Source organism: Rhinopithecus roxellana, chromosome 21, assembly GCF_007565055.1.
Source record: "Rhinopithecus roxellana isolate Shanxi Qingling chromosome 21, ASM756505v1, whole genome shotgun sequence".
Taxonomy (NCBI): Eukaryota; Metazoa; Chordata; class Mammalia; order Primates; family Cercopithecidae; genus Rhinopithecus; species Rhinopithecus roxellana.
Window position 1 is genome coordinate 47,614,573 of NC_044569.1, and position 12,448 is coordinate 47,627,020.

General features: G+C 50.5%; 1 protein-coding gene across 3 annotated transcripts; it reads left to right on the forward strand.

Annotated features, from left to right (window-relative positions):
• Positions 1 to 6,503: 6,503 nt before the first annotated feature.
• CXXC1 (CXXC finger protein 1) lies at positions 6,504 to 12,445 on the forward strand. 3 transcript variants are annotated; one of them, XM_030925735.1, is made up of 16 exons: positions 6,504 to 7,235; positions 7,315 to 7,400; positions 7,937 to 8,055; positions 8,156 to 8,256; positions 8,542 to 8,777; positions 8,871 to 9,047; positions 9,441 to 9,467; positions 9,545 to 9,790; positions 9,952 to 10,071; positions 10,234 to 10,418; positions 10,697 to 10,904; positions 10,983 to 11,093; positions 11,233 to 11,282; positions 11,426 to 11,522; positions 11,782 to 11,934; positions 12,050 to 12,445. In XM_030925735.1, the coding sequence occupies exons 2-16, from the start codon at positions 7,398 to 7,400 to the stop codon at positions 12,194 to 12,196; spliced, it is 1,980 nt and encodes a 659-aa protein (XP_030781595.1). In that variant the 5' UTR covers positions 6,504 to 7,235; positions 7,315 to 7,397; the 3' UTR covers positions 12,197 to 12,445. The 3 variants fall into 3 exon arrangements, with proteins under 3 accessions (XP_030781595.1, XP_010361449.1, XP_010361452.1); XM_010363147.2 differs by lacking the exon at positions 7,315 to 7,400; XM_010363150.2 differs by lacking the exon at positions 7,315 to 7,400 and having other exon boundaries at positions 9,952 to 10,059.
• Positions 12,446 to 12,448: the final 3 nt, after the last annotated feature.

Consider the following 12,448-nt stretch of genomic DNA (forward strand, 5'->3'; position numbering starts at 1 on the left):
GTCCCAACTTCATGAGCCCAACAAAAACACATCCCCCCCCCACACACATCTCAGAAACACCACCTAGAGAGCCCCTGATAAGGTCACAACCGTTTGTAGTTTTACTAAATGCGTGGGAACAAATAGAAAACTGTTAATTGTATTAACCAATTACCAGTTGTAATGCTGCAACCAAAAGAATTCCTTTGTAGCTCTGTAACCTTACATATCCTGTATGCATCGGGCTATAAAAAGTGGGCACATGCATCATTCGGGGCCCTCTTGTATGTTGTAGAATGGAGGGACCAAGTTCGAACTTGCATTAAAGATCCTTGCCGCTTGGCTTTGACTCTGGACTCTGGTGGTCTTCTTCGGGGAACAAACGGTCTGGGCATAACACCAGCACTTTGGGAGGCTGAGGTGGACAGATCACCTGAGGTCAGGAGTTCGAGACTAGCCTGGCCAACATGGTGAAACCTCGTCTCTACTAAAAATATAAAAATTAGCCAGGTTTGGTGGTAGGCATCTGTAATCGCAGCTACTCAGGAGGCTGAGGCAAGAGAATCGCTTGAACCTGGGAGGCCGAGGTTGTAGTGAGCTGAGATTGCATCACTGCACTCTAGCATGGGTGACAAAAGTGAGACTCTATCTAAAAAAAAAAAAAGAAAGAAAGAAATGTGGATGTTAGGGATGGGGGAAGCTGTAGCAAGGAGGGAGCAGATTAGAATTAAAGCTACCAAAATGACTTAAACAAGTCCTCCTCACAAATGATATTAAATGACTGGTTCATGACATTTGGCAGTCTTTAAACAATTCAGAGAGATCAGCTTGAAAGTATAATATATGAGGAAAAAGGACATCTGTGTCAGGTGTCCTAAGACCATCCTCAGGTTCAATGACTCATTAGAAGGACACACAGAATACGAAAACACTGTTAAGCTCCCAATTACAGTTTGTTACGGCAAAAGAATACAGATTGAATCAGCAAAAAGGTCATAGGCTATAGTACAGGAAAGGCCATGCTTCCAGTTGTCCTCTCCTAGAGGAGTCATATGAACAGCACTTAACTATCCCAGAAACAGTGTTGTGACAACATGAATGAAGTATTGCAAACCAGCAAAGTTCATCTGAGCTTTGGTGTCCTGGGTTTTTATTAGGGGATTGGTTACATGGGTATGGAGGGTGCCATTGCTGACCTTGGTTACTCAGTCTCTGGCCTCTCCAGAGTTCATATTGATATCCTGTGGCCCAAGGTCCCTACCACAAATCACATTGTTATCATAAACTATTTGGTGTGGCCCAAGATCCTAGGTAAATATTAACATTCTTTTTTTCTTTTTTTTTTTTGAGACAGAGTCTTGCTCTGTCATCCAGGCTGGAGTGCAATGGCGTGATCTGGGGTCACTGCAGCCTCCACCTCCTGGGTTCAAGCAATTCTCCTGTCTCAGCCTCCTGAGTAGGTAGGATTACGGGTGCCTGCCACCACGCCTGGTTAATTTTTGTATTTTTAGTAGAGACAGGGTTTACCCATCTTGGCCAGGCTGGTCTTGAACTCCTGACCTCAGGTAATCCACCCACCTTGGCCTACCAAAGTGGGATTACAGGTGTGAGCCACTGTGCCCAGCCGAACATTCTTATTAGGCAAGTAATTCTGAGCACTTTTAAGGTTATCTCCCAAGAGCCAAAGACCAGAATTTTTTTTTTTTTTTTAATGTGGAGGTTTGAACAACCAAGGCCTCCTGAGTTAATCTTTTACTGCATGACACTATTTGGAGAGTTCCCATTCTGGACCTAATTCATATTCTCTCAGATGTCTTTCTAGGAGGATGTTAATTTTGCCCATTTTTGTAGACGAGAAAAAGGTCTCAAAAAGATTAACTAAACTGCACAATGTCAAGTAGCTAGTATTGGTAAAGCCTAGAATCAAACTCAAGCTGTAACACTTTGTTCTTAAAAGCATGAACTGTAAAATATACCTCTAAAAACTATGACTTAAGATATTGCAATAGTCACAGAATATTTCATTGTCAATGAAAACATAAGATAGATATTGAATCCCTAGGTCTTATTTTTCTGGCATGTTTCAGCAAATTCTAAGGCTGTGCCTGAATGAACATCAACCTCATGAGAGACCTACAATAGTTCCTTTCCATTCAGATTCTGGGTCCTTTCCAGACTAGGGATGCTGCATAGAATGACCCAGGCTCTAAATGATATTCCTCCCACTGGCTGCTGCTTTTGCTGATTCTCAAGTCCACTCTCTCTTCTGGGCCAAAGTGGTTGTCAGTACCACTGTCACCCATCCTGGCTCCTCCCTGCTCCTTACTCAATTCACCTGCATTTGAATGACTTCTAGGCTTGGTTCCTGCTCTTAGCCCCTATGTCCATTTGGAGAGTGAGTACCTGCTTTGATTCTTGCCCAAGGTCCAGTCTTGACCCAATCCCTGCCTCCCGCATTCACAAAATGCCAGAAAGATTAGAGGGCCGCAGTCTGTTTTTCATACTGTTTTAGACTATCATGATATGGCATAGTCACTTCCCAATTCTAACTCAATGCGACCTAGCCCTCTGCTATGCTCCTCTGCTCTCTCCCGACCCCAGCCCTGCCCTACCTAATCCACACTGAGTCTAGGCATCTATAGATAACTTGAGCCCTGATTTTTTTAAGCCAATTTTGAGTTTATTTGAACATTATATCAAAGTCAATAAATGAATTTAATAGTCATTATAATAGAATGATTTTCAGACTGGTCCAAAAAACAGAATTCAACTAAACCAAATAAGTGGATATGCTGGACAAAGGGATAATTTCTATTCCAGGTGGGATGGAATGGCATGGTGTGAGATTTCATCACAATACTCAGAATGGCATGGTAATTACAACTTATGAATTGTTTATTTCTGGAATTTTCTTTCTTTTTTTTCTTTTTTGAGACAGGATCTTGCTCTGTCATCCAGACTGGAGTTCAGTGATGCAATCATGGCTCTCTGCAGCCTCGACGGCCTGAGCTCAAGCAATCCTCCTACCTCAGCCTCCTGCATAGCTGGAACCACAGGCACATGCCACCATGCCGGCTAATTTTTTTTTTTTTTTTTTGAGACGGAGTCTTGCTCTGTCACCCAGGCTGGAGTGCAGTGGCGCGATCTCAGCTCACTGCAAGCTCCGCCTCCTGGGTTCATGCCATTCTCCTGCCTCAGCCTCCCGAGTAGTTGGGACTACAGGCACCTACCACCTTGCCCAGCTAGTATTTTGTATTTTTTAGTAGAGACGGGGTTTCACTGTATTAGCCAGGATGGTCTTGCTCTCCTGACCTCATGATCCACCTGCCTCAGCTTCCCAAAGTGCTGGGATTACAGGTGTGAGCCACTGTGCCCAGCCTAAATGTTTTTATTATTTGTAGGGACCAGGTCTTGCTATGTTGCCCAGGTTGGTTTCGAACTCCTGGGCTCAAGGGATCCTCCCTCCTTGGCCTCCCAAAGTTCTGGAATTATAGGCATGAAGCACTGTGCCCAGCCCTCTGGAATTTTTTATTTAATATTTTCAGACAGTGGTTGACCATGGGTAACTAAAACTTCAGAAAGCCAAACTGTGTATTCCTCAGCGAATGATTCCAGTACTGATTTTGTCTGTGCTTGCTGGCGAATTAGAATTGAAGTGCTAAGCATGGTTTTGTCATTGAATTTCAGATATTTATCTCATGCTTGCTATTTGCAAGAAGTGTCTGGAAGACTTCCGTCCCCCTCCCAGGAATCTTTGGTAGAGTTGGGCTCTCCTTTCCCTTTCCTGTGATCCCCACCTGTGCTGAGATCCTGTACTTGGTTTCTCATTCTGTGTTGTTTGTTCTCCTGCCTAAGATCCTAATCCTGATTCCTGGTGTCTGATCCCCTGGACTTCTGATCCATTTCCTGACTCAGGTCCACTGTGACCCTTAGCTTTCAGAATCTGCTCTATTCTGTGCTTGCCTCATGAACCTTTTTATCTAACTTTTCTCATCCTGGGGGTTCCTTGAGTCTATGCCCTGATTTCAGCCCACAGCCCAACACTCACAGTAGGAAGATTTTACTATTAATATCAGATCTATTATTACTGGCTGTGTGACCTGGCAAGGGACTTAGGCTCCCTGAGTCTCAATTGCTTTCACTGCACAGTGGGGACAATAAGGCTCCTGCTCCATTCACTGTATAAGGCAATTAGGATCAGATAAGCTGTCATGTGCGAAGAAAGTGTCTTGTGAACTATAAACCACTAAGCAAATAGAAGGGTTTTAAAGTTATGACTATTACCATCATCATCAAGCTAGACTTATGAAAAATGTACTATTTGACAAAATACTAATCTTTGTTTGCTTCATCATGTCCCTACCAGACTGCACACAGACCAAAGTGAGCACCAATAGTGTAAATTGGGAGGTCCTCAAGGGCAGCATCTCAGATGGTGCTGGGTATTTGAGAAAATAGGAGAGACGTTCATATTTATTTTTATCTCATCCCTTTAAATATGTATTTTATGTGGTTTCTGATTTTTACACTATATTAGTGTGGTAATGTGTAGTATTTATAAAATGGCTGTAAATACTGACAGTTTTTTACTGACAGGGGTGATGAATTTACCAGTTTGCAGTGGCCAGGCGCAGGGGCTCACGCCTGTAATCTCAGCCCTTTGGGAGGCCGAGGGGAGTGGATCTCTGGAAGTAAGGAGTTCAAGACCAGACTGGCCAAAACTTCATGTCTACTAAAAATACAAAAATTAGCTGGGTGTGGTGGCATGTGCCTATAATCCCAGCTACTCAGGACGCTGAGGCCGGAGAACTGCTTGAACCCAGGAGGTGGAGGCTGCAGTGAGCCGAGATTGCCCACTCCATGCCAGCCTAGGTGACAGAACGAGACCCCGTCTCAACAACAACAACAACAACAACAAAAGTTCGCACTAATCTAATAACCTAATAAGGCTCTGATAAAGGAAATTTCGTACACTGCTGGTAGAAATATATGTATCAACTATCAAAAGACAAAATTGCAACAAATTTAGTTATAGATGTAATGGCTTTTACTTGCAATTCATGAATTGGGGCAGATCCCATTATACAAAATAGAATGAGAGCTTCTCCTGGGAAATAGCAGAGTGGTGAATTTTGTAAGGTGGGAGGAAGGAAAAAGAACATTTTTTTAAAGCTGATTGGTTAACATCAGGTTGCTTCAGATTACTTTTTTATAAAGATTAAAGCAGAGGGGGCTTTCAAGCTAAAAGTGGCTTGTCTGGGGATTTAGCTATTATTCTGTCTCTTTCTCCTGATTTCTTGGAAGGTCAGATCAACAATTTAGTTTTGGCTTGGTGGCATGGAACTTTAGCGCGAGTGACTCCATTTTGGTGGGACCTAGAGCAGGAGCTCTGTCCAAACCAATGGCTACCTATAAATTTGAACATGTCGAACAATATTTAGAGCTAATTACAAAGTAATTCTATCTCTAAGGAGTGTCAACTAAGAAGAGGCAAGAGACCAAGCTGCAATGCAGGAGTTTATTGGGGCATTAGGAACTGCAATTCAGGAGACACAGATTCAGCTCGAAGTCAAATTGTACTCCAAAAAAGAGGAAGGGGAGTAGGAGTTTTTAAGAAAAATAAAAAGGAAGCTAAGGATTACACAAGTTATTTTAAAGAAATTATTATTGGTGGAGGCGGCTGGCCAGCACCACTCCATAGTTCATTGGTTGTTGTTCAGGAGATGAAGCGCTAGTGAAATATAGCTGGTTTCCAGGACCGTGTGGTCATTGCAGTTTTGACCAATTCAAGGTTCGAGGCAAGTTCCTATTGTGTTTTAGTTTTGGTTTGTTTTCCTTTTTGCAAGTTTGCAAGGAGTCCTTAGAATGGCTTCCAGGCGGAGCGGGCGCGGTGGTTCACGACTGTAATCCCAGCACTTTGGAGGGCCAAGGCTGGCGAATCAGGAGATCCAGACCATCCTGGCCAACGCGGTGAAAGCCTGTCTTTACTAAAAATACAAAAATTAGCCGGGCGTGGTAGCGCAAGCCTGTAATCCCAGCTACTCGGAAGGCTGAGGCAGGATAATAGGTTGAATCCGGGAGGCGGAGGTTGCAGTGAGCCGAGATCGCGCCATTGCACTCCAGCCTGGGCAACAAGAGCGAAACTCCGTCTCAAAAAATAAGAAAATAAATAAATAAAAATTAGAAAGAATGGCTTCCAGGCTCCATTTTACAGCTGTTAACCAGAGTGACACCGTTTTGTATATCACATTTCACAAGAGATAATCAGGTATGAGCATACAGATCTATGTTTAAGAATGTTCGCTGCAACTTTATTTAGAATAATATTTCAAAATGTTCTACATGCTAAACAATAAATAAATGGATAAGTAAACTGTGCTTAGGCTTATTGTGCAGCTTATAGAACTAAAATAAGATTTGATGTTAGTTTAACAATTGTTTTTAAATAAAAATAAAATAAATAGAAGCCGAACCGTGCCAGGCCTGGCAGAAGAATGACAAGTGGGAGGAGTGAGAGCCGGAAAGAGTGGTGGCAGGTGAAGTCGGAGACGACAGAGGAACTGGTTTCCTCCGCCCCGCAAGGCACACAGCCTGCCGACACCCCATCAATACATGTGGAAGGGGAAAGAGACTGAATGGAGGAATGAATACAACTTGATCCAGGTAGCGTTTCGGGAGCGGCCGCTTTACCTGTTAACCTCTCTGCCTGACAAGCGGCCAACATACGGAATCAACCACCAAGATGGCGGCGCCCTTGAGGAATCCGCAAATAGGTCGCCGCCATGTGTCGCCTAGGAAGGTACGAATTCGACCCTCGTACGGAATCAGATTCCAAGATGACGGCATCTATGAAGAAGTCACGCAGTAGGTGCAGCCATGTTGCCTGTACGTTCAGGCCGTACTAGCAGCCGCCGTACGGACTCTAGTGACAAGGTGGTGGCGCCCTCGGGAAAGCCACAATGTGAGCGCGGCCATGTTCCGGGCGAACGTGTGGATTCGGCCACCATACGGATACGATAATCAAGATGGCGGCGCCTGAGAGTTCTTCGGGGGCTCTAGGCGAGCGACCTACTGGTTTGCGGCGGAGACGACGCACGGGGCCTGCGCAATAGGAGTACCCTGCCTGGGAGGCGTGACCAGAAGCGGAAGTAGTTGTGGGCGCCTTTGCAACCGCCTGGGACGCCGCCGAGTGGTCTGTGCAGGTTCGCGGGTTGCTGGCGGGGGTCGCGAGGGAGTGCGCCGGGAGCGGAGATATGGTGAGTACCGGGTTCAGGGAGGGGTTCGGCGGTGGAGGTCGGTGGGGTTGGCAACAGTAGGGTCTGTCGGCCGACTCAGGGGTCTGTGGTGAGCCGTAACCGGAGTCTGTGGACTGAACGGCGGGAGTCTGTGGGCAGAATGATGAACCATCTGGGAGTTCTATGGTGAGCCACGGTGGGGGAGTCCGTAATAGAAGTTTAGTGGGGACAACGGGTGGCAGTTCCGTGGGAAACCGTGATCGGGGATTGTAAGGAGTCACATTGGGTGGTCTGTAGTGAGCCGTGACGAGGAGTTCGTGTCCGGGGATCCGTGGACAGCCGCGACTGGGGGTGGGTGCGGGTGCCAGGTGGGTCTATGAGGTAAACAGGGAGAGGTGCGTAGAGAACCGCGATGGGAAGTCCGCAGTGAATTACGCGGGGTCTGTGAGGCGCCACGATGGAGGGTCGCGATGCCCCATTAGCGAGTGTGGACGCAGGGAGCGGGTGTCGGTGGGTGCGTGATGGGAAGTATGGAGCAAAGTAATAGGATGTCAGGGGAAGGGATGGAGGTCAGTGGGGACTGTGATGGAGAGGTTTTTGGGGGGCCCCGATGTGAAATCTGCAGGCAGAGTGGGGATCCCTGCTGACCATGGTGGAGCTGTAATGGGATAAGCCGCCACGGTGGGGGCTGTTTAAGGATCCGTAATGGGGGTGTCCTGCAGGAGGGAGATGGTTCAGACCCAGAGCCTCCAGATGCTGGGGAGGATAGCAAGTCGGAGAATGGAGAGAATGCGCCCATCTACTGCATCTGTCGCAAACCAGACATCAACTGCTTCATGATGTGAGCCCGGGAGAGGTGGGCGGGGTAGACACTGGCAGGGTGGGGTGAGGCCGATGGGCCGCGCCCCTCACATCTCCACCGCCTGCCCCATCCTCCGCAGCGGGTGTGACAACTGCAATGAGTGGTTCCATGGGGACTGCATCCGGATCACTGAGAAGATGGCCAAGGCCATCCGGGAGTGGTATTGTCGGGAGTGCAGAGGTGAGGGCCATGGATGGACAGGGAAGGCAGGTGGGGCTTCAAGGGAGGAGGAGGAGCCATAATGGGGGGTCATGGGGAGTAGTGATACACGTCTGTGGTGAGCTGGATTGGGGTCTCCATTGTGAGTGGTAATAGAAGATCCCACGGGAAGAGGCAGCTCTGCCCTGGACAGGGGTGCAGAGTAGATGGGTGGGATAGTAAGGGAGAAAAGAGGAAGAAAGAGGTTTTGGGACCATTCAGGCCCTCCAGTGCTCACTCACTTTGGCCCTACTCTCTGCCCCACAGAGAAAGACCCCAAACTAGAGATTCGCTATCGGCACAAGAAGTCACGGGAGCGGGATGGCAATGAGCGGGACGGCAGTGAGCCCCGGGATGAGGGTGGAGGGCGCAAGAGGCCTGTCCCCGATCCAGACCTGCAGCGCCGGGCAGGGTCAGGGACAGGGGTTGGGGCCATGCTTGCTCGGGGCTCTGCTTCGCCCCACAAATCCTCGCCGCAGCCCTTGGTGGCCACACCCAGCCAGGTGAGTGGCTGCATAAAGTGAGTAGATGTGTAAAGTGGTTCCGTTTCAGTCCTGCCTGGGTCCATAATTTCTGTTCTGGGCCCTGTCCTCCAGCATCACCAGCAGCAGCAGCAGATCAAACGGTCAGCCCGCATGTGTGGTGAGTGTGAGGCATGTCGGCGCACTGAGGACTGTGGTCACTGTGACTTCTGTCGGGACATGAAGAAGTTTGGGGGCCCCAACAAGATCCGGCAGAAGTGCCGGCTGCGCCAGTGCCAGCTGCGGGCCCGGGTGAGCATGGACAGAGCTGGGTAGGGTCAGGTGTGGGAGAGCTGGTGGGTCCATGCATCGTTAGTGAAGTCTAGGCATGGCTAAGCCAGGTGGGATTAGGCCTGACTGTATCTAGACAGGTGGGAAGGGACCTGTCATGTCCAGATGAATGGGGCATGACCTGGTATGCTGGGCTGGCAGAACCCCCACCAACCCTGGGTGGACAGAGTGGGGTCAGGCGTTTCCAGGTGGTCATGCATGTCAGTACAGATAAGACAGGGGTGAGCATTCCTGGTAGTAAGGGTAGTGGGGAGGTGTGTCTGGGGAGGTAAGGCCAGGCCAGGTGGGTGGGGTTGGGCAAGGCCGCCCTCCATCCACCTGGGGCTGACCTGGGCCTTCCTCCTGCCGGCACAGGAATCGTACAAGTACTTCCCTTCCTCGGTGAGTCCAGCTCCCCAGGGTGGGGCGGGGCATGCGGGCAGGGCGGTCAGGGCCAGTCCTGAGATTCTGCCCCGCAGCTCTCACCAGTGACGCCCTCAGAGTCCCTGCCAAGGCCCCGCCGGCCACTGCCCACCCAACAGCAGCCACAGCCATCTCAGAAGTTAGGGCGCATCCGTGAAGATGAGGGAGCAGTGGCATCATCAGCAGTCAAGGAGCCTCCTGAGGCTACAGCCACGCCTGAGCCACTCTCAGATGAGGACCTACCTCTGGATCCTGACCTGTATCAGGACTTCTGTGCAGGGGCCTTTGATGACCACGGCCTGGTGAGCAGATAGGAGCATCCCTGGTGGAAGGGTGGAGGTTACAGAAGCAGAGAGTATCCGTAATGAGGAGACAGAGGGTATGGAAGGCTGATATGGGACATGAGTAGGTGGTGGGGTTGTCATGAGCGGGGCAGGTGGGTCAGTGCATGCCCTGCTTGCAGCCCTGGATGAGCGACACAGAAGAGTCCCCATTCCTGGACCCTGCGCTGCGGAAGAGGGCAGTGAAAGTGAAGCATGTGAAGCGTCGGGAGAAGAAGTCTGAGAAGAAGGTGATGGAGAGGGTAAAATGGATGTGGAAAGGCAGAGGGTGGGGTTGAGGGAGAGGCAGAGGTCAGAGGCTGAATGGGGCAAGAGCCAGAAAGGGCTAGAATGGAGCAGGAGTCTGGGGTCTGGGGCTGACTTTGACTCCACCCTGACCTGACCTGACCTGTCTTGCTTAACAGAAGGAGGAGCGATACAAGCGGCATCGGCAGAAGCAGAAGCACAAGGATAAATGGAAACACCCAGAGAGGGCTGATGCCAAGGACCCTGCATCGCTGCCCCAGTGCCTGGGGCCCGGCTGTGTGCGCCCTGCCCAGCCCAGCTCCAAGTATTGCTCAGATGACTGTGGCATGAAGCTGGCAGCCAAGTGAGTCATTACTGAGGGGTTCAAGGGAGTCAGGAAGTGCATGGTAGGGCCTGACCACTGCCTTCTGTATGTCTACCAGTCAATCAGCTGTCCACCATTCAGTCACCAAACAGCCACTACTCACTCAGCCATCCATCTATCCGCCCCTGTGTCCATCCAGCCACCATTCCGCCAGTCACCTGTTTATTTCTCCTTTTGCCATTTAGTCATGCATCTATTTTCCCACCCTCACTTACTGATCACCTCACTTATTCTGTTGCTTGCTACCTTCCCTGCAGCCGCATCTATGAGATCCTCCCCCAGCGCATCCAGCAGTGGCAGCAGAGCCCTTGCATTGCTGAAGAGCACGGCAAGAAGCTGCTGGAACGCATTCGCCGAGAGCAGCAGAGTGCCCGCACTCGCCTTCAGGAAATGGAACGCCGATTCCATGAGCTTGAGGCCATCATTCTGCGTGCCAAGCAGCAGGCTGTGCGCGAGGATGAGGAGGTGAGCGAGCAGCGGCGCAGCGGGGCAGGGCCGGTACTTTGTCCTTCCTAGCCTTATTGTTCCTTCCACCCCCTGCAGAGCAATGAGGGTGACAGTGATGACACAGACCTGCAGATCTTCTGTGTTTCCTGTGGGCACCCCATCAACCCACGTGTTGCCTTGCGCCACATGGAGCGCTGCTATGCCAAGGTTGGGGGTCAGACTGAGGGGGCAGACCATGTGGGAACATCAGTGGGCCAGTGGGGGACAGATTTGTTGTCTGGGTGGTGTCTTGGGAGGGCATGCAGCGCACATCCACAGTTCCCTCCATTTGTGCTCATCCCTCCAGTATGAGAGCCAGACATCCTTTGGGTCCATGTACCCCACACGCATTGAAGGGTAAGTGAGGGTGCCACGCGAAGTGAGAGGTGTGGGGGGTTAAGGCGGAGGTCAGAAGTGGGATGTGTGTGGAACTGGGACAGAATACAGGCAAGGACAGGTGGACCTCCCTTTACTACCCTCTCCCTATTCCAAACCCCCAGGGCCACACGACTCTTCTGTGATGTGTATAATCCTCAGAGCAAAACATACTGTAAGCGGCTCCAGGTGCTGTGCCCCGAGCACTCACGGGACCCCAAAGTAAGGTTTTCCTTCAGCTCCTCCCATTTTGCCCCTCCTCCCTGCCTCGCTGTCCCACATTCATCCCTGCCTCCCTCACCTCACCTTTCCTTCACTTTTTCCTCTCACCTTCCCTGGTGCTTCACCCTCCATTCCTCCCTTTTCCATGCCTCCTCACCGTTCCCTGAACCCTCCAATCTTTACCTTCTCCCTCCTTGAGCCCCCATTCCTATTCTCCCTTATCACCGTTATTCATCCTTCCAACCTGGCCTCCCTGCAGGTGCCAGCTGACGAGGTATGCGGGTGCCCCCTTGTACGTGATGTCTTTGAGCTCACGGGTGACTTCTGCCGCCTGCCCAAACGCCAGTGCAATCGCCATTACTGCTGGGAGAAGCTGCGGCGTGCGGAAGTGGACTTGGAGCGCGTGCGTGTGGTAGGTTTCCCTGCGGTTTCGGTGGTGCATGTGGTAGGTTTCCATGCCGGACGTGGCCGAGGGCAGGCGGGGCTTCAGGTGTTCCTGCTTAGGACTCCTGCCACTCTCTTGGCAGTGGTACAAGCTGGACGAGCTGTTTGAGCAGGAGCGCAATGTGCGCACAGCCATGACAAACCGCGCGGGATTGCTGGCCCTGATGTTGCACCAGACGATCCAGCACGATCCCCTCACTACCGACCTGCGCTCCAGTGCCGACCGCTGAGCCTTCTGGCCCGGACCCCTCACACCCTGCATTCCAGATGGGGGAGCCGCCCGGTGCCCATGTGTCCGTTCCTCCACTCATCTGTTTCTCTGGTTCTCCTGTGCCCATCCACTGGTTGACCGCCCGTCTGCCTCTATCAGAGGGTCTGTCCCCGTCGACATGTTCAGTGCCTGGTGGGGCTGCGGAGTCCACTCATCCTTGCCTCCTCTCCCTGGGTTTTGTTAATAAAATTTTGAAGAAACCAAGGAAGCT